At 35.5% G+C, this 20745-nt stretch overlaps 1 protein-coding gene across 12 annotated transcripts in view; it reads left to right on the top strand.

Annotated features, from left to right (window-relative positions):
- Positions 1-20745, top strand: part of NBEA (neurobeachin) — a 507179-nt gene that overhangs the window by 220576 nt on the left and 265858 nt on the right. For 11 of the 12 annotated variants that reach the window (XM_062615053.1, XM_062615045.1, XM_062615050.1 and 8 more), the window contains one exon: positions 19037-19098. In XM_062615053.1, the coding sequence (XP_062471037.1) occupies positions 19037-19098 (62 nt within the window). Of the gene's footprint in view, positions 1-18359; positions 18413-19036; positions 19099-20745 lie in introns of those variants that run through there. The other variant, XM_062615052.1, reaches the window with a different exon arrangement.

Here is a 20745-nt window from a genome sequence, read left to right as displayed (position 1 = left end):
GCTTTTTTACCCCTTTTTTCCCTAAGTGAGATGCTGTGTAAAGATACATCTGTCATCTTGGAATTAATAAAACTCTTTTATAGTTTGCTTTTTCCTCCTCAGAATATTGATACAAGTGTTTCAGCCTGACTTTGAGAAACTAATGAAAAATACAATTAAAAACTGCAATCAATTCTCATAGAACAAGTTAAATTGAAGACTGTGCTCTGATATTATTGATACGTATATCTATATTTGGTAGGGACACTATTTGCTCATGCAGGTTAGTTGGATTCACACAGGCAAATAAAGTGTTGTCCCTAGAGGGGAATGAAAAGTGATGATTTTTTAAAGAAAGTTACCCTTGGACACTTTTAAGGATTTTTATGGCATTTTATGCATTGACTTTATTACTTCAAAGGTAGAAATTTGCCTTGTAAGTGAGGCAGGAGGTATTGCAGAAATTGCAAATATGTCAAGCTCATGCAGAAAGTAATGAATCAGTGCGAATGCAGTTAAAATAGTGATGGGGTAATTTGCATGAGTAAGCATTGCTCCGTTTGCATGAGTATGCATTGCTCCCACATCATATATCCAGATGAATATATACAGCCAAGTAAACTTTTTCCTTCCAGAATTGTTCTTACACAAAATCTTCTTCTTTACTGGGAGGAAAAAAGTCTCATTAAGGCAAAGCTTATAATGTGTGAGCAACTGCAAAGAAAAAATAGAGCCTTGTGTTCAAATTCTAAAACTCCTTCTATTATACATGTGTTTTATCTAAATATTAGTATACAAGCTTTCTATGGTCTCAGTTATTACTCTCCATGACGTTGGCCCTCTTTTAATGCTGGAAGTACTCCTAAAAAGACTCCTGCTGTCTCATTATTATTTAATAATATTATTGTTTAATAATACAAAGGAATGGTATAGCAGCTTGGTAATTCTCAGAAGCTTCAGGTATTTTATACAGTTTATTTTATAGCTATGAGTAGGGTGCAGTTCTCACTTAAGGCGCAGTCCTCACTTAATGACACCTGAAGTTAATGGTCTGAGGTAGTCATTGAGAACATGGAGATGACTGTAAGATATTTGATAGATTCCATTCTTAAGTCTCTTATTTCAATGAAGTTGATTGCAAAATATTTAGCAGTGTTTTCCTTTTCCATTTGACAATTGATTAATTGCACTACAGTTTTTTATACAATGCAACTAAAATTATCTTGGTTTCACCTGAGCTCTTTCATAGATTAAAAAAAATCCTTCATCAGTGCTGTTCCAACTTTGTCTTTTGGTGAGAGTCATAGCAAGAACAAGACTACAACAGTTCCCAGCATATGACAAAGACTGAAAAGCTAGAGACCACAGGAACCTCACAGCTGTATGGCAGTATGAGTTTATCTCATTGTCTGTCCAGGGAGAGAGATGGTTTTATTGTAGCATTCTGCTGATACCCACTTGTACTGCTGTTCCAAATTTTGTCCCATCTGTGAATCAGCCACCTAACTGAGTCTCGGGAATCATTGCTTATAGACCAAACACCAAGTTCCAAAATAAGGACTGTCGTTCCCATAATTCTTCCTTAATGTTATGTCCAACCTTTTCTTCAATCACTTGCATTCCTTTCATTTCTAAAAACTAGTCATTTCTTCCCAAGATATTGAAATAGCAACTTGTAAAGTAAAAAATCCAAGCACACCATAGATTTTACACTGCAGGACTCTAATTTCTGTTTGCTCCATCTAGAATAGTTGGGCTTTTTTTCTTCTTAGCAGAGAACGCAGAAAGCTGCTTTTATAGTCACTGTGTACTTCTCTTCTTTTTTCATTGCGTGAGACCCTTGATCTTAACTAAACTGAATTCTTGCCTAGTTAAGTTGCCTTTAAAAGAGAATTCTAGATTTTCTCCTAGTCTGATACCTGATTTACTTTGAGAAATTTCCTGCCATTGTTTATTAAAAGTGCCAGTGGTGGTCCCTGAAGTGCTTTGAAGTGCTCTCCATGTAATGACTCCTCAAAACACAGGTTTTTAGTGGCATTATTCAAGATATGTGAGTACATAGAATTCCTGTGGGGTTTTGATAATTTAAATTTGGGTTTTACTGGCAAGCAGTAATTAGCTTGTCAGTTTTATATGAAATAGTTTAATTTGTTGCTTTATGTGTAAAAGTTTTAGAATAATCAAAAAGCAGCAAATAAACTTCATTTAATCAAGTCTGAAGGTGCTGTCTGCTTTTCAGATTGATCACATAAAAGTATTTCTTGCATTCTATGAAGCATGTCCTCTTCCTCTGATTATTCAAGCTTGAAATATAAAAATACCTTTCCTCTTCTTGTTGTTTTTCAATATCTCTTTATGGTATGGAATCTTTCCTGCTGATGCTTTGAGATAGGTGTTGTTAATAAATATATTTGGAAATGTGTACACAGCTTAGTTATGATTTCACTTTTTTGTAGTAGCTGAGCTGTCTCAAACTTCTGGCAAAAAATCTTGCAGTCATACCATGCCACCTCATTTTCCCTTAGCTTGTGTCATCATTCTGTCCCATGGAAGACTGGCTGATTTATTGTTTAAGGGAATGATACTTAATATCTAAGCAGTGGCTTTTTAATTTTTGCATGGAGTTGAAATAAAAGGGCTGCAATGATCTGCTCAGTCTAGACCAAAAGCATGGGCCACTAATACTCAAAATTGTTTTGTTTTTTTATTCATGTAAATTCCCAAATATGACTGGTAGCAAAGGAACACTACCAAGTAGTAATCTGACACTGCATAACAGATATTGGTAAAATTTTACTAAAATAGTGTTCATTTTCGCTTTTTCTAAATCAAGTTCTTGCACTCGACTGAATTTCAAGTATTTCAACTTCCCAGAATGTAAGTGGAATTTTTCCTCAATGACAGGTTAAAAAGGACTGATTTTCAGTGTACTGAAACCAGCCTACTATGGTTCATCAACTCAGTTTCTTTTAATGCTTCACAGAATAGGAGTTGCAAAGGTTAAAATCATCCATATAGAATCCAGTTGGAAACAAACATGCAATACGTGTAGGTCACATTTTTGAGTTTACCTATACTCATTGTGGAGTTCCATTTAACACTTGCATAGATATGTTTTCAGTAATTCTAGTTTCCATATGGTCTGCAAATTCCCTCCATGTAAAGTGCATTACACCATTCTAGCTTTTAGGTGAAAATGTTACAGATGAGTGTAATCTAATCTGTAGCCAAAAGAAAAGTTGTATCTTCTTGTCAAACACAGATGTGCAAAAACATTTTCACCACAGCTATTCTTGGAGTGTCCTGAACTGTAACAGTAGGTCCAAGATTGAAGCATAATCACATGCAACGCTTTCCCTTTTCTTTTTTTTTTTTTTTTTGGAAGTCCCAAACAAACATTACCAATGCTTTTCCTTTTCCTTTATCATTAGCTGCATGGAAGATCAGCCAGGTAGCCTTTCTCCAAAAGCGCTAACAATTCTTTGTTGTACATTTTATATGTTTCTGATACATATACAATTCAAATGTTAAGGCTCAGTTAGAATTAAACTTAGCTAGAGGTATTAAAGATAACAGGAAGGGATTCTACAGGTACATAGCAAATAAAAAACAGACTTGGGAGAATGTAGGCCCCCTCAGGAAGCTCTCGGGAGAACTGGCTACACAGGATTTGGAGAAGGCTGAGGTTCTGAATGACTTCTTTGCCTTGGTCTTCCCTGCCAAAGGCTCTGACCACACCACCCAAGTCTTGGAAGGCAGATGCAGGGACTGTGAGAATGGAGACCTTGGGCCCGCTGTAGGAGAGGATCTGGTTCGAGACCATCTTAAAAATCTGAACATGCACAAGTGCATGGGTCCTGATGAGATCCATCCTTGGGTCCTGAAGGAGCTGGCAAATGAAGTTGCGAAGCCACTGGCCATCATATTTGAAAAATCATGGCAGTCAGGTGGAGTTCCCGATGACTGGAAAAAGGGAAATATAACCCCCATTTTCAAGAAGGGGAAAATGGATGACCCAGGGAATTACAGACCAGTCAGTCTCACCTCTGTGCCTGGCAAAATCTTGGATCAGATTCTCCTGGAAGGCATGCTAAGGCACATGAAGATCAACAAGGTGCTTGGTGACAGCCAGCATGGCTTCACTAAGGGGAAATCCTGCCTGACCAATTTGGTGGCCTTCTATGATGGCGCTACAGAACTGATGGACAGGGGTAGAGCAGTTGATGTCATCTACCTGGACTTGTGCAAAGCATTTGACACTGTCCCACACGACATCTTTGTCTCTAAATTGGAGAGACATCAATTTGATGGACAGACCACTGGGTGGATAAAGAACTGGCTGGATGGCCGCACACAAAGAGTTGTGGTCAATGGCTCAATGTCCAGCTGGAGACCAGTAACGAGTGGCGTCCCTCAGGGATCGGTGATGGGACTGGTCTAACATCTTCATGGCTGACATGGACAGTGGGATTGAGTGCGCCCTCAGCAAGATTGCTGATGACACCAAGCTGTGTGGTTCGGTTGATACGCTGGAGGGAAGGAATGCCATCCAGAGGGACCTTGACACACTTGTGAGGTGGGCTGATGCCAACCTCATGAAGTTTAACCATGCCAAGTGCAAGGTCCTACACCTGGGTTGGAGCAATCCCAGGCACAGCTACAGGTTGGGCAGAGAAGAGATTCAGAGCAGCCCTGCGGAGAAGGACTTGGGGGTGTTGGTCGATGAGAAAATGAACATGAGCCGGCTTCAGTGTGCACTTGCAGCCCAGAAAGCCAACCGTATCCTGGGCTGCATCAAAAGGAGCGTGACCAGCAGGTCGAAGGAGGTGATCCTGCCCCTCTACTCTGCTCTCAGGATTTAGTGTAGGGTGTCCCTGCCCACGGCAGGGGGTTGGAACTAGGTGATCTTAAGGTCCTTTCCAGCCCTAATGATTCTATGATTCTATGATTCTATGATTCAAATCAGGTGAAACAGAAAATGGTTGTATGCTGATAGGATCAGAATCTGTTTCACCTCATTAGCACATCACACAGCCTTATGAAAATATTCAGTAGGAGTGATGATGGAGTAGCTTTGTATGCTATTTGACAGGAGGCTTCTTGAAACAACTGAAAAATTGCCAAAAAAATCCTTTAGAAACCACGAATAGAACTTGGGTGCTAAATGACACTATAAAAGCTCCCAAAGACCACAAGTGTGGCATCTACTAACACTGGCACAATTAGTTTCTGATTTCCTTGGACAATACTGAGTTTTGTATTAGGAAAACTGCAATAACCATTTTCCTAAGATACTGTAGTAATGTGGAAATCCCATACGCTTCCGGGTGGGGCGGGGGTGTGGGAGGTACTTTTTTGGTGCTTAACATGGCCTTTGGCTTTCTCTTGGAAGCGAACCCTTGTATTATTGTTGTGCTCAGGAGCACAGACACTATAAAGCATCTGTGAGTGCATCCTCTTGCAGAACCTTATTTTCCATGCATATTGTTCTCTCATTCTTTACTCTCACTCTGCCATATCCAAAATATTTTTGTTTGTGTCCAGGCATGCCTTCTTTCAACTAATTTGACTTTGGGTAATTGCTTACCAGTCTGTAGCACAGCATGTAGCCAACATTCTGATCAAAATAAATAAATATTAGCAAGTAAGAAAGAAAGGGAATTTAAAAATAGTATTATGATTTTCAAATTTGCATTAACTGGCATTAAGAGCGCATAAGTAAAATGTGAAGCTATTCATAGTGCTGAAATTTCTATAAGCCACTTTTTAATCCTACTTTGGTATTTTTATTAGCTATCTTTATTACAGTGCAGAATTGTTCCTGGCAAAGTTAACTGCTTAGATAGAGATATACAAAATGAGAAGCAAAGGCATTCCACTCGAGAGAGATGTTGAATTATTTTGTGGAATAACTGAAACTCAATAAAAAGCCAAATTTCAACAGAGACAAATGCTGGGTCCAATCTCTAGGATCAAAGAGTGTAGACTATATTTGGAGGGTAGGAGATGAGGGACAAACCCACACAAAGAATGTAGGGATTGTTATAATAATTAGCATACTCTGGGCTCTCTTAGCTCAGCTCTGAGGCAACAAGGACTTGTGCAATAGTTACATGCCTAGGAAGAACAGCTGAGGAGGTGATTTAGTTTTTGTGCATAACTGCAGTCAAACCCTTACCATCTGGAGGCAGAACCATTCTATAGACAGCACTTCAAGAAGGATATACACACATATGCAGAGGGAACAGAAGAGCAGGCCACAAGAGTGACTAATGGGTGGGAGATAAACTATGTGAAGTACAGTGTAAGGGGTTTGATTGGTTCAATGTACCAAAGAGATAAAAAGAAGTTAGATAGTACAGGATGTCTTAGCCTTTCTATCAACAGAATGCCTAATAGGGTAAATAACATTGGAAAATTTGCTAGGGCTTACCATCAAGTATTCAGACAGATGTTACTTGTGATCTTTATGACTATTTTACACGTTCTTTCTAAATATAGTCTTTGATCCAGCTTCTCAGGAGGAAAAATGTCATGTATTTGCTAAATGGTTTGGGAGCTTCTTTGTGGCTTGGGAGCCTGTGAATCCCAGTTTCCTATGTGCCATTAATCTTAATTTGCTCTAACATTACCATCACTGCATTTCTTCACATGGTCATAGACAGATGTACTTCGAAGTCAGCTATCCACCTGCACAGATCAGTAAAAAAAGTGCTTTTTTCCCTTTTTCTGTGGTTGACTGCCTCTCAACTGCAGATGAAGTCAAGAATATATCATCTTCCCTTGAGGCATCAAAGATGGTCTGTGTTGAAGTCACTGTATGAAACAAGCCTTTCTTTTGAATTTTTATGTGTGTTTGTGTGTATGTGTATATATATATATATATGTAGAAAGTGATTCTTATTTTTATTTAAGGAGTTCTTTAATCATTACCTTGAAGCTTATTTTAGTATATAACATTTTCTCCTTTCTCTGCATTCAGACAAGCTTCATATAAAGCTCATGCCACCTATAGTTAGACATCAGAGAGTTCCTGTTAGAAATCAAGGTGAATGTGAAAACTCTTTCTGCAGGAGGTCAGGCCAGTGTCATTTGCAGTGTGTGTCTCAGTCTACATGATCACTCAGTTCAGTTTAGGGTCAAGAATCTTATGAGCCGTTTGGTTTGTACTGGGGCAAGAGCACTGCATTGGTTTTCAAGGCTAAGGAGTTCATAACATATTTCTTCTCTGCCATGCTGCCTCCCACTCCTTTCTTTCCATGTGCCCTAAGTGCCCTTTTTCTGATTCTAGTAAGAGGTTATGCTGCAGGCTTAGCACAGCGCAGTTAAAGCCTGTGAATTGCCTGACCCAATCTTCTGGAAGATGGATTTCCTTAACTTTTGGTAGTAGGATTCCTGTTCATAGATTTCTTTTTATCTCACACTGTAAACACTTGTAAAAGGATCCCAGTGAATTCACATTCAGATAGAAAACAAACCACATTTAGATAGTAAGGTTTAAACACTAATGAGTTGCAGGTAATGCTTTTCTTCAGTAAGTTTAAAAATATTCATCATCACTAAAAAGACATTGAATAACTTCATATTGTTTCAAGCTTTGAGTATTAGTTTCTACTGCAGGATATTTTTAATTATTTTCCTTTATTACTGTATGAATTTTTGCAAGTAATTTACAAGGTTTGGTTTTTACCAAGAAAATAAGTAATTCTGTTTTTACCAAGAAAATAATAGGTAATTTTGAAATAGGACATGAAAACCCCTAAAATCCTCCAATGGATATAATTCAAAATGATGCTGCTGATTGAAATCATGCCTACAAATATTGTAATCCCTTCATAAACAGAAAAAAAAAAACAAAATCATGAATTTCAAACTGCTACTTATAGGCTTTTAAGAACTTTGTTGTATGAAATTATCTGTGATTAGTTCTTAGTATCTTACTGAAAGGCTTCACAGTCTGCTCATGTTTCTGCAAACACTTCAGGACTGAAAGTGTTTCTTACTAAGAAACACTGATGAGTCTGATACACATGGAGACAGAAAACAGCACCAGTTTTCCAGAAGTCTGTAGGGTAGGAACAAAGAAATTATCAAAGGTTAAATGGATATTCAAATCTGCCTATTTATTTATACATACTCCAGCAGCGCCAGGGTTCAAAGCTTTACAACTTCCACTGTGTTTTTCAAAATATGCTATTAGTGACAAGACAGATCCCAATACTGGCATTCAGAGGAGGAACTAAAGAGCAGGTGCCACAGTAGAAGTCTCTCTTGTTTATCTACAGTGTTTACCTTCAAACTATAATGACCCTCACACCAGTTACAGAACATTTTTCTTTCACATAATATTCCTTTATGATGTCTTTAAAGGGATATAATTACAAACACCCGAATGTGAAGAGGAGACACATTCATTCAGTTCTGAAGGTTTAACTCTTCAATTACTGAAGTTCCTGTGTGCAGAAGTATGTTCTGAACAGTTGTTTAACATGGCAGGAAACATTATAGATCAGAGATCCAGATAGCAACTAGAAAATGCATAGCATCTGGCACCTTTTTGAAAGTAAACCTGCCAATAATTAATTGCATATATGAGCCACTCTATCCCTGTCTAATGAATTAGACACTTACTAAGATGCATTAGACTATGTAGCAGAGGTTAACTGCTCATGCCTTCTCCTTTGTCTTTGGCTTGTGTGGTCCCAACATAACTTAAGGGTCGAAACTGTTGTTGGCACTCAGATTATATGTCCTTGAATATATTATCATTATTACATTTATTAATAATCAAGATATCTTTACAATCCAAAATGTACAGATTTCCTATTAAGCAGAAGTTGGGGTGGGTCTGTTGCTTTAACAATGGAGAAAAAAATGCTAAAAATGTGAGACTAATTATAAAGTTTAGAATCAGCTACATATATTCAATGGAAGGGGCTAAGATAATGCAGCAGTAAAAAAAATATATGCCCTCAGGATAACAAAAGCTGGAAGCAGCACAATCAGGTTTGCTGAAAAGAAGTTCTGTTAGTTATCCTTGAAAATAAAAAAGCCACTAGATGTTTGAAGTTGCTAAATTACTGTTGAAAGTGCTACTATAAAAATTACATAATTAGAAACCAAACAATACCAATTGCTGTTCTTTAAAAGAATGTAAAGAAATACACACAATACTGGAACCTTTAAAAGGCAAGAAAAGGAGTTGTTTGTGGTCTTTGGGTCCCCCTTACTTTCAGCAGTATTGAGCACCTTATCACAAGTTCCTTTTTCAAGCTAATAGCCTGTGTTCCAGTTGCAAACCATAAGACCTGGGAAGGACTGGTCTTTTTGCCTTAAAACTCTAGAAGAACACCCTCCCCGAGGACTTCATACTTCTTTGTCCTAATACCATCCAGGTCAGAAGTCTCCCTTCTTGTACTAACTTTCAGCTTTCATGGAAAATAATATTCTTTTTTCCCCTTTTTTTTTCTCGGTAAGGTTGTCTCCTACTACAAAAAGTGTAGCAAGAAATTTAATGCTATTTCAAGGAAATAATTTTTTAAAGATTCTTGAGGAAGGTCTTAACATGTACAGGCACTACTGTAACATAGCCTGTAGGTGGAATCATCATATCAGGTATACAGCAGTGCTGCATGGTAACACTGGACAAAGTTGTACAATTTGTTTTTGTAGAACAGCCACCTTTTCCCCCTTTATTTTCTCCTCTACTGTCCAGGTCCAAAGAAAAACGAGGTGGTATGCCAGAAAGGTATTCAGTATCTACAGGATGTTCATGCTGTGACTGAAGCTCCCCACAGACAGAGGTTCTCTGGTTCTTATTCCACTTAATTCATCATTCAGAACTCAGCAGGGGACTGCCTGATTTTGGACTTGAAACAGTTGGGCTGGTGTTTGACCCACTCTTTGGCCTGTAAGGGCTTAAAAATGGAATCAATCTACTTTATTATCTCAGCAGTATTTTCCAAACTACCTAACTGATAAACTATAGGGTGAAAATAACATCTTTGTATCAGATTTTGCCCTGAAAGGTGTATTTTTCATGAAGCACAGTTTAATAATCCTTTTTTGTGTAGCCTGAGCTCTATGTCTGGATTCTTTACAGAACTAATCTCATTAGGGCTGGTCAAAGTTTCTCCGTCTATGTTCCTTAACTCTCTCTCAACTTACCACCTGCTCTTATGACGCAGACTAAAACCTTTTAATCATTGACCAAGTTTACAAAACTTCCTTACTTGCCCTAATGATTTAAAGGCACTTATACAGTTCTATAACCTGTTGGACATGGATGTGTTTGTTTGCATGGCATAAAGAAAGAATATTCCACAAGAACTCTTGAATCAATTAGCTTGAGAAACTACTACACTTGAATCTTTAAAATATGCCTGTTTATAGACCCTTTTGGTTTTGATAGAAAACAATGTTAATGATAACATAAACAGTAATGAAACATCAAGCCTGATTTATCTAGATGTTAACAGACTCTCTACAGTCCTGGTATTATTTTTGCAAGGACTAAGAGAATGTATCTTTACTGTGTTCAGTGTAACTTTATGTCAAAATTTACCTCTCCCCCCAAAAAAAACAAACCTGCTAAACATATATTGGTTTATAGCATGTCTTATTTTTGTCTGCTGGTATGTGGCATTTTATGAGTCAGTCTTATTATACTAATAGTGATGTTGTCTGTGGAGATTTTCTTGCAATGGAAAACCCACATGCTGAAAGAACTTGTCAGACAACAGAGACAGTTGTGATATGTCAAATTAAGATGGCAGAGTGATGTCAAAACAGGTCAAGGGAGAGCCCATAACAATGTTACTGTCAAGTAAATAAAGAAAACTGAAACACAAGAAATATAAGTTATTTCAAGAGATCTATGACTGTGGTGGTTCTGTGTTTTGAGCGGCACTGTTTTAGAATAATTACCATTTGTTAGTAGGGCTTCAGGATAGGAGCAAGACCTGATGGCTGCCAATTCAGTGTGGAAACTAAAATTTTCTTTTAACTTGTTATCAAAGTCTCAGAAAACAATTACTATCTAAACAAAATATTAGTTCACCAACAGTGTGCTCAACTAGATACAAAGATGGTCATCTTGGCCATAGAAATTTAGGAAGCTGCATGAGTGCTGTGATGTTATACTTTGTCATGGTACTTGTAAGCTGCTCTAGTTCACTCACTGATTTCTCAGTATGGCCCCAAGGCTGCCAAGGAGAAGAAATATAAGGAAGTAAAAAGTGAGGAGGACTAGTAATGAGTAAGTGGTTTTACTTTCTTGCCTTCTTTTTTTGTCATCATTTGCCATACACATATTTTAGTTGTGTCATGCCATGATGATAATATTCCCCCTATAGTAGGAAAGAATGTAACAAAGAACTAGAAGGTAGTAGTAGAAAGAAGGAAAAAAAAAGACAAGGAAAAGTGAGTGAGTAATGCATTTTCAAGGAAAGCATGATATTCTAGAGACTGTCATTAGGGATCATGCTTACGATCCATCTTGTCCAGGATGTCACTGTTGACAGCTTTAGAAAGAATTGGAAGAGGTTCTTGAGGTGAGGGGAAAACATAGTGTAGTGAAGAGGTACAGTGAAGGTACAAAATACAAACATTTTCTTGTGTTAATGAGTGAAATTGGCTTGTACTTCTTTGAAAAGAATTAATTGTTGAGGTAATTCTTCCAAAATGTATTTCTTCTAACACAGATTTGAGAGGAGGTGAAGGACTGAGAAAAAAAAAGAGGAAGAAGGGGTAGATGTTTCTTCATTTAAATAAGAAAAATGTGAGGGATCAGTAGAACATGAAATCTCAGAATAGCTGTTTTTTTTTTTTTCCCAGATGTATTGAATATGTGGCAACTTCTATGGTATTGGTTGTTTTCATTTAGTAATTTTTCTACAAATTTCATCACAAGAATAGCCCCTTCATCAGGAAAGGAATGGCATTTTGAGAAAATATCATGACAAAACTTGAAAAAATATTTTAACTTTATGCATTTTAAGTTAATTTTTAATTGTTTTTGTTGTTGTTGTTTGTTGTTTTTTTTTTTTTTGTCTTTATTCCATTTGTTGAAATAAAGCATCCTGGGCAGCAGCTGTAGCAGAAATTTAGCCACAACTGTGAGCCACTTTATTAATATCATAGGATAAAGGGGGAAATCAGAAGACATTCAGGATTCTATTTTTATTTTGACAGTGGACTGTTGGGTGTTTAGAAAAAAGTGGAATGGTTTTCATTGAGATACTCTCTAGGTAAATAAGATTGGATTATCCAGAAACTCTGTCTAAATTTTTTTCTGAATTTTAGATCTGTTCTGGTATAGCAATTAGGTAAGCATATTAGTTAACTTCAACAATTATTTGAAAGGAGGTCCATCCAAAAAGTTACAGTTTTAAGAGGAAGAGAGGAAAATAGAAATGCTTATATTGAGTAAATCCCAATGGACCGTTGGCCAAGAAAAAAATTACCACAGGTGCTAACAGTGAAAAACTGGATCAGTTTTTAAAATCTTCAGGGAGAAGTGAAACTGAACAGTGGCAATGGATTTCATTTTATCGATTAAGTGATCACCTTCTTAGTTAATGAATGAGAATTTGTGCATCATGTTAACTAACACAAAATTGACAGAAATTCCATATGTTGGTATAAGGCTGGACTTTTCAGAGTAATGTGGCACCAACATCAGTTTTGTCAATATCATTACAGCACATGGGATCACAGTATGAACGTCTGGAATTTTATGAAGTAAATCATGTATACATTGTAATAAATCCCCTCTCTGTGGGTATGCTCTCAAGGGTTTTTGCCATTCTGTGATTCCATCTGGATATTTTATAGTCCTCAATCAGATTCCTTTTAGTAACTGCAGTGGTGAAGAATTATAGGTTGTCTTGCTATAATAAAATAATTCAAGAAACTGTTACATAATGTTCTTATTCTTTTAAACTTTATCCTAGTATTAAGACTTGTTTTATATCACAAATTTGATTAAAAGGCCAAACCATTAGAGCTGGGTTTGAACAGATTAAAATCTGTTTTTTATGTTGATCTGCCTGCATTTGAGGTGTTTGTCTTAAGGTATAAATTCTAAAGATTTCTGATAATATTTTAAAGGTATTTCATTTGATAGCCTGGATGATACCATTTTTAGGTTTTCAGGTACTAGATATAAAGAAAATTGGATGTGTTGTGAAGTGCCTTTCACTGTAACAAAAAATCACAAAAGAATTATAACTGTCTTGATCAACTACAAAAGCACTGAGTCAAATTCACATTCATCATGTTTTCCTGTGTCACTTTTCTGCTCTATAAAGGAGATCTATCCATACAAAGTATGGTCTGGAGTACTAATACAGCCATCTTTCATGGTCCCTAGGGTTGGTGGTAATGTTGTGTTCTGCCAATCAAGGCTGCAGAAGGGAATTGTTAAATCCATAACCCTGACTTTGGTATTTTAGTGAGTTATGTTCTTTGGAATAGCATTTCCTTTCATCTAGCGAAAGTGAAGTTGTAATTATTTTGCAGCAAGGCTGTGATTTCCATCTGCAGGCTTTCTGCAATTCCTGAATATTTGACAGCCTTTGCTTTTTATAAATTAAGACCATTAGCATAATTTAAATGTCTACAAAATATGTGACGTGTATGGTTCTAAAAACTTTGAGTGTAATCTTTCAAAACATTACATTCTGTTTAATAAACATCTTGCCCTTTTTTTCCCTAATAATTGCTTTGCTTGGAATAAGAACATCTGTCATTTTAGTTAAGGGGTTTACATACTTAGCATTTACTTTAAAACTTTTCAACTATCTTTACATTTTCCCTCTGTCTTCTCAGATCTGTAGTGCACTCACCAGCAACTTGATAATTGATTAAAAACATCAATTTGAATCTAGGCTTCTCTGAATGACAAATATGGCAGAGAGGGAATAATGTAAATTTAACCTATCCAAGTAATTTTAAGTTATATTCAAGAAAGAAATCCCAAGTTTATTTCTTTGATTCTAAGTTGGATTTATGCAAATATTTCAAGAAAATATTCATCGTAAGATTTTGCTGGCAGAAGAAGGACATTTTGCAAGAACAAATAAACCTGAAGAAAAACTTGCATTTACAGTCAAAATATTGCCATCACTTTTCTCCTAGCACTGTCACAGCCAAACATGCTTTAGTTTCTGTCAGCAGCATGAACTGTCCTTGTAACTTTGTTGTGCCATTCGTAACAAATGTTGAACAGAGTATAAGGGAATAGTGTATCAAAAATGAAGACACAAGTTCTGAGTGACAATTACCAGTGGAAATTTCCTACTCTCTCATTGGGCACAGAAATCAGAAAGGACTTTGAGAAGAGATACCACGGTATGAGTTACCAGTAATTACAGTGACCAATTTGAAGCAGTACAATTTTGTTTAAAGTACATGAGGACTACATCACTAGGAAATGGAAATAGCTGACCTTACAAAAATATGTGTTAAAAAGATTAATTCTAGTATTTTCTGTGTTGTTTTTTTTTTGTGTTGGGTTGTTTTGTGTTTTTTTTTTACTACTTTTAGGACCATAGGCTCATTTCTAAGTATATTTTATGCACTTTCATATATTAATAAAATAATGCATATAATAGCATGTCTTTATTTTGTCATAAGCATTTTTTTCTGTCAAAGCTCTTGTAGCTTTGATCCACGCTATACAGGAGTAATAAAGGCCAAGGTTTATCTGTGAACAGGGTTAAATGGATTAAACTTTCTCAAACTTTTTATTTAGCCATACCTGAGACTTTAAGATAAGTATAACCTATAACTGAGAGAAAGGTTTCTCCTGGCTATAAAGTATAGTTAATTGCATTCTTTTTTGAAGTTGAACATAAAACTATTTAACTTTTGGTTTTGCTAATATTACAATTGATTCCAGTTCCAATAAAGGTTTAGGTTGACACAAAGTAAAATCATTGACAGAAAATGCAGGCAAACCTTGATAAAGACCAGATGAAACTGTGGTGGTATTCACTTAGACTCATACACACATTGTATTAATAATAATAAAAAGAAGTTCAAAACCATGATCTTATTTCACAAGGATTTTTTTTAAATTGATTTTATCAGCCTACATTATATTTCTTCACAATAGAAATTCACATTGACCAGTTCAGCAGGATGGCGTTGAGGTTTTGAACCCATGACTTCATTAATGCCACTGGCAGGAAGTGAAATAGTGTAGTTGAAATTAATCTTTTTTTAGACATTAATAAGTCATAGTGAAAAGAAATAATTAGCATATCTGGGCCAACAGAACACTGAAAAAGAAGTCAAGTAGATGAGAGCTTTTCAAGATAATTGCCAGACATACATCATTTATTCCAGATTAGCTAAGGTCATGCACTTGATGCTCCCAGTTTTTGCATCCATATATGTGGTCATTGTTGCCATCAAATTGCTGAATTTTGATGGCTATATTTAATGGACTGAGAATAGACCATGAAGCAAAGTACTAAGAACACCAAATATAAAGAGCACTTACTCCATTCAGTTAAAGAGTGCCCTTTTTAACCTTCCTGTATGCAGGAAATATCCACTTGTATTTTAGTAATTACATTAGCTTCCTTAATGGCATTTGATACAGATGGTATAGGAAGACTTTATCTGTGGCTGAAGAATGCAGGCAACAGTTTTAGTTTGAAATGGTAACACTTTCTTTCACTGGAGTTAAGTTGGGGGAGTGAGGGAAGAGAACTGAAAATAGATATGTGTGCTCTCTTCCATCAGAGAAACCATTATTTTTCAAAGCTTGTTACCATTTTTGTTTCTCATTATGTTAATAGTAATAAAGTCTTACACACTCTAAAAGTCTCTGTCAAATCCTGCGAAACAGTAAAGAGAAAGAACAAATGCGGCTGTCAGTGTGTTTGGGGCTTAGGAAATTTTTCTTTATTCTGATTCATGTTACAAATTCTAGTTTTGATTTTTGTCAAGATAACTTAACTAGTTTGTATCTTCTCTTCTGTCTGTAAAATGGGAGCAGGACATTTTCTTCCTCCTTTTCTATTTTTGTCTATTAGAAAATATACTGTCTGGTGAAGTAAATCATTTCAGTGTCTGTACCATGCTAAAAGCACTAAGGTAGTTTGCAGAAGTTTGACTTCTTAGAACAGAGGATTGTGCAAATTTAAAAACAAAAAGAGTATTAAAATGATTTTTTTTTTCCTGTTGTGTGTAGGATAACTTAAGCAGAACACAATTATTATTTGCCCCTACAACTTTTGATTATGTGGAATCTTCATAAACCAGAGATTGCGTTCTGACAGTTTTTCCTGGTAGGCAGAAATTGATCTGTTCTCCATTAGGTCTGAACTGGTTTTGTCATTCTCTGCCATTGACTCCACAACAGATCTCACAGTAAACTCTGAAGATTAATTGTGTTTTGTGTAACAGAAAGAAAATCTTTATTAATTCAAATCTTAACTGCTTAATCATGAATAAGCAAAAAAGGGAAGAAGTGCAGTAGAGCCTTTGGCAGCTAGGAAGGAGGAAATGGAGCATATAATGGAGGGCACACACTTTTCCTCATGCTTTCAGTGGAAGGAGGCCCTGAAGTGGGACTAAGAGACTGATAAGCAAGAAACTTATAACGTTCAAGTGGCCCTTTTTATGAATGGTTCATGTTTCCGTATTCACTTTTACTTCAAGGAATGTATGGTATGAGTACTTAAAGTTGAATAGAAAATATTTCTGTTTCTATTTTCTTCTTCCTACCCATCAAGTTGCATGGTATTCCCCATTTTCTGTCATGGCTACTCTTATTTTGCTTATTTATAGTTGGGATATTGCACAGCTAATTTCTGATTTAGACAGCTCTCTGCAAAGTTTATTCTTTGCATCTAACTCTGACACTATGAACTTCTTTTATGAGTCTCTCCTATTTCCCTCCGTATTTTCACATGTGAAAAGAGCTAGTCTCTAGGATAGTTATTTGTTTCTTTTTTACATAAAAGCCAGCCTCTTAGAATGTCAAGTTATGAGAGGTGTTAATGGCTATTATCAGTGGATTGTTTCATCAGTGGGCAATTACAGAACTGGCATGCTGATGTGCTAACTAGGTCCTGTAACCTTAACTGTATCCTTCTTTTCCTAAATTTCACCAAAATCAGTTTGATTTCATAGAATCATAGAACCATAGAATAGTTAGGGTTGGAAAGGACCTTAAGATCATATAGTTCCAGCCCCCCTGCCATGGGCAGGGACACCTCACACTAAACCATATTACCCAAGGATATATATAGCTTTTTGAATGCTAGAAAACTTCATCCAATCTGGCAATTGATTAAATGTGAAACGCAGAAATTATCAAGTGATGTCTAGACAAATAGAGAAAATAATTGTAGGTCAGACAACCACTTTACTCAAGCCCATAGAATCATCAAACTATTAAAAAGTTATATATAGCGTATAGAAATTATTATTGTAAATAGAAAAGTTTGCACTAATATAATTATTGCATCCTTCATACAGGGAGTCCTGTTTTATTATGTACACAGCATTTGTGTCATTAAGACTAGATCATCATTTTTATCTGGACGGTAATCATAAGTACTTATCCCAGCTTTGTGCCATTTAGGCATGTTTGGTTTGAGCCATGCTCCAAACTTCTTTTCATATTGTTTGAAGCTACACAGGTGACAACAGCTACACAACTGTCTCAGAAAGTTAAGAACTTCAAATTCAGTAGATTCAACCAGGAAATACTCATGAGTTTAATATGTATATTTTGTGTCGAGTTTTCTCTTCTATTTGGAAACCTGATGAAGATGCAAAGAAATTACTGATTATGCATAATATTAGCTATGTAATTTACTTGGTTTATTTTTTGTAGCTGTGTTTGATGCTTATTCTGGATACATTTGTTCTTTTGATGTGAAATCAGAAGGTGAAAACATGTACCAATTTAGAAGACTGTAGTATGGGAATGTGTTTGTAAGAGCATTATATTGCCTTAGTCATATTTTAATACATCTGAGGTATGATTTTGAGAGATGATAAGTGAGGGCATGACAGATTTTTTTTTTAGTTTTACAGAATATGAGGTGCATTAAAAATAAACCAGAGAACATCCTGTGATAAAGTATTTGATATGTCTCTGCTACCTGCATTTGTTTAACTGTAGAGTCTTCTGTTTGGATTTTCTTTTGTCAGCTTTCAAACAGTGGAGGTAGCTTGCAGGTGATAAGTATCCCATTAATCTTTCTGCTCCTCTAGCACTTGAGCTTGAGAATAGCTGATCAGTTACAGCAATTGTCTCCCTAAATGAGCTTTGCACATCTGCCTCTTATTTCATTAGTTAACTGTCTGCCCATATATCTGATAGAATGGAATCCTAGTAGCTTCTTACAGCTTGTTCTGTGGTACTATACAATAAGGATGGGGTTGTTAGCAAAATGGGCACAAAAGGGTATTTATCCACTACCCGCAATAAATATATGTGCTATTGTGTAGGAGTGCTTTTGTCTCTAATCGCTGTTTGTAGAAACCTACTTAAAACACCTCAGTTTGCTTTTCAGCTTCCTATTTAGTCCTCAGTTGCAAGCTTTACATTTGTGAATTTCTCATTTATTTAATACACCCAAAGTGCCTGAAACCATCATGTTATTTTCTATATGAGTTTAGATAACAGAAATTACTGTATAAAGTTAACAGTAAAGTGTAATTTTCTCCATGTCTCTTTACAATGCATCTTTTAAAAACTTGAATATGCTATTCCCCTCTCAGAAGGTAAATTTGCATTGCCAAAGCTGCAAACAAATATTTACAATAGCGGCAATGTTATTAGGCAGTGATTAAAAAAAACATTCTGTCTTGAAGCTGGTATAGATTGGTGAAAATTTTGATGCTTTCTGAACATTTAAGAGTATTTGAATCTCAGATTCTTAGATAATTGTGCTTTAAACTTGTTTTAGTGAATTTGAGTGATAATAAATATACATTACAGATACTTAATAGAATTTCTGAAGCCATGAAGTTATGATAACTAAATATCACCAATATTATTTTTTTTTTTTTTTACTATTTATTGCAGGTCTGGTTTGCATGAAGTCAAGTACTTCAGTGGTCGAACTTGTTATGCTACTTTGTTCACAGGTAAGACATTCTCTGGCTTTAATTGTATTACTTTCTTTGCATAGCGCTGGATTACTGCCAGGCTAAGAACTGTATCACACTGTTTGTTTCATTCTTCCATTTCAGTATAAGAAGATACAAATTAATCTCTTCTGGTAGCATATAAAGTCTAGATTTTTTTCTTTTTTTTCAAGTTCAATAGTTTCTCTGTATTCAAAGGGTATACAGTGTATATTTTCATTTGTTTTACAAAAGTGTGTGGATGCACATTATGCATTTTTTCTGGCCACAAACTCTCTTTCAAGCCAATTCTTATTTAGAATACATAAATAGGATACTATTGTCATAATTTTGTGTTGAAATCTGTCTTTGAATAAGTTTTTAAAACCTCTCTTTGAGATGACTATTACTTTTGATATACATGATATAATTTACTGGATATTTTATGTAGCTGTCAGTATATAAAAAGCAGAAGAACATGGTTTAGGTTGTCCTCAAGAACAAGCAGAAGTAGAGTATTTCCATTTTGAAAATGTTGTGGTTAATTGTTGGGTTTTTTTAGTGAAGCAGTAATGGGTTTCTCAGAAATCTGAATAAATTAACATTTTTGATTGCTTTCACAAGTGAAAAATTCAAAACTAAAATACCTCATCATGCTGTTTGGATTGCTTATATCTCAATTTTAATGTTATTTGCTTTGACAGAAGTGTTATTGTGTTATTGGTTAATTTCATATATATATATATATCTATATCTATATATTTTTTTTTTCTCTACTTTAAACTGCCAGTACTATCAGCAAACATTTTAGAATTTTCTTGCTTTGTAAATGTAAGAAAAAAATGATGGCCTAAAACATCCAAATAACTTCACAAGTTTTTATATTTTTCTAAAAACTTAATAACAGTGCTTAATTTGCCAAGTACCCCATAGATTTATAATACAAGTTAAATTCAAACCAAGATAGTATATAAAAATACTGAGGTTAACTTGTTCTAGTATTATCAAGGGAAAGTACTTGTTTGTGTCTTTACGGCTGTACATTAAGAAAATGCACCAAAAATGTACTGAAAACAATTAATTCCTAGGGATAATTGAAATTAAGATCTACTTTTGAGAAATGTGTCTAAAAATAATTAGCATTTACAACTGATTTTGGGGGAGGGGGCTCCAACTTACCTGCTGTTTGCCAGTCCATAGGTTGCATTTCTTAAAGCTTGTGTCATAAGGAAATCATTAAATCTTGTTTTTCTTTTTTTTCCTCTTCCCCCTTTTTTTTTTTTTTCTTCCTCTTTTAGCCAGGCTAGATATTGGTTAGGGAAAAGTAAAAGAAAAATACATCCCTGGCAGGAATCCTCAGTGGGTTTTAAACTTCAAACTTGCTCCAGCAGGGTACTTGAAAAATTTGTTACCTCATGGTAAAGTCCTGAGTTCCAGGAAAATTCCAAAAGGTCCACTAAGACTTTTGAGCTCTGTCTTCATGTCATGCATCTTTTTTATTTCTTTTTCTTTTCTTTTTTCTTTCCTTTTCTTTTCTTTTCTTTTCTTTCTTTTTTTTTAGCAGTTTTTGAAACATTTTCAGGAGAAAAAGAATAACTTACAGTCTTTTCTTCTCTAGCCTTTGGGTTTACTGCTGTTCTCAGGAATAAAGTGGAATGTAGCATTAAG

This window comes from Pezoporus occidentalis, unplaced genomic scaffold (assembly GCF_034315485.1).
Source record: "Pezoporus occidentalis ecotype Australia unplaced genomic scaffold, CSIRO_AGI_Poc_V1 ctg18, whole genome shotgun sequence".
Lineage (NCBI taxonomy): Eukaryota > Metazoa > Chordata > Aves > Psittaciformes > Psittacidae > Pezoporus > Pezoporus occidentalis.
This window is presented reverse-complemented; position numbering and strand designations above follow the sequence as displayed.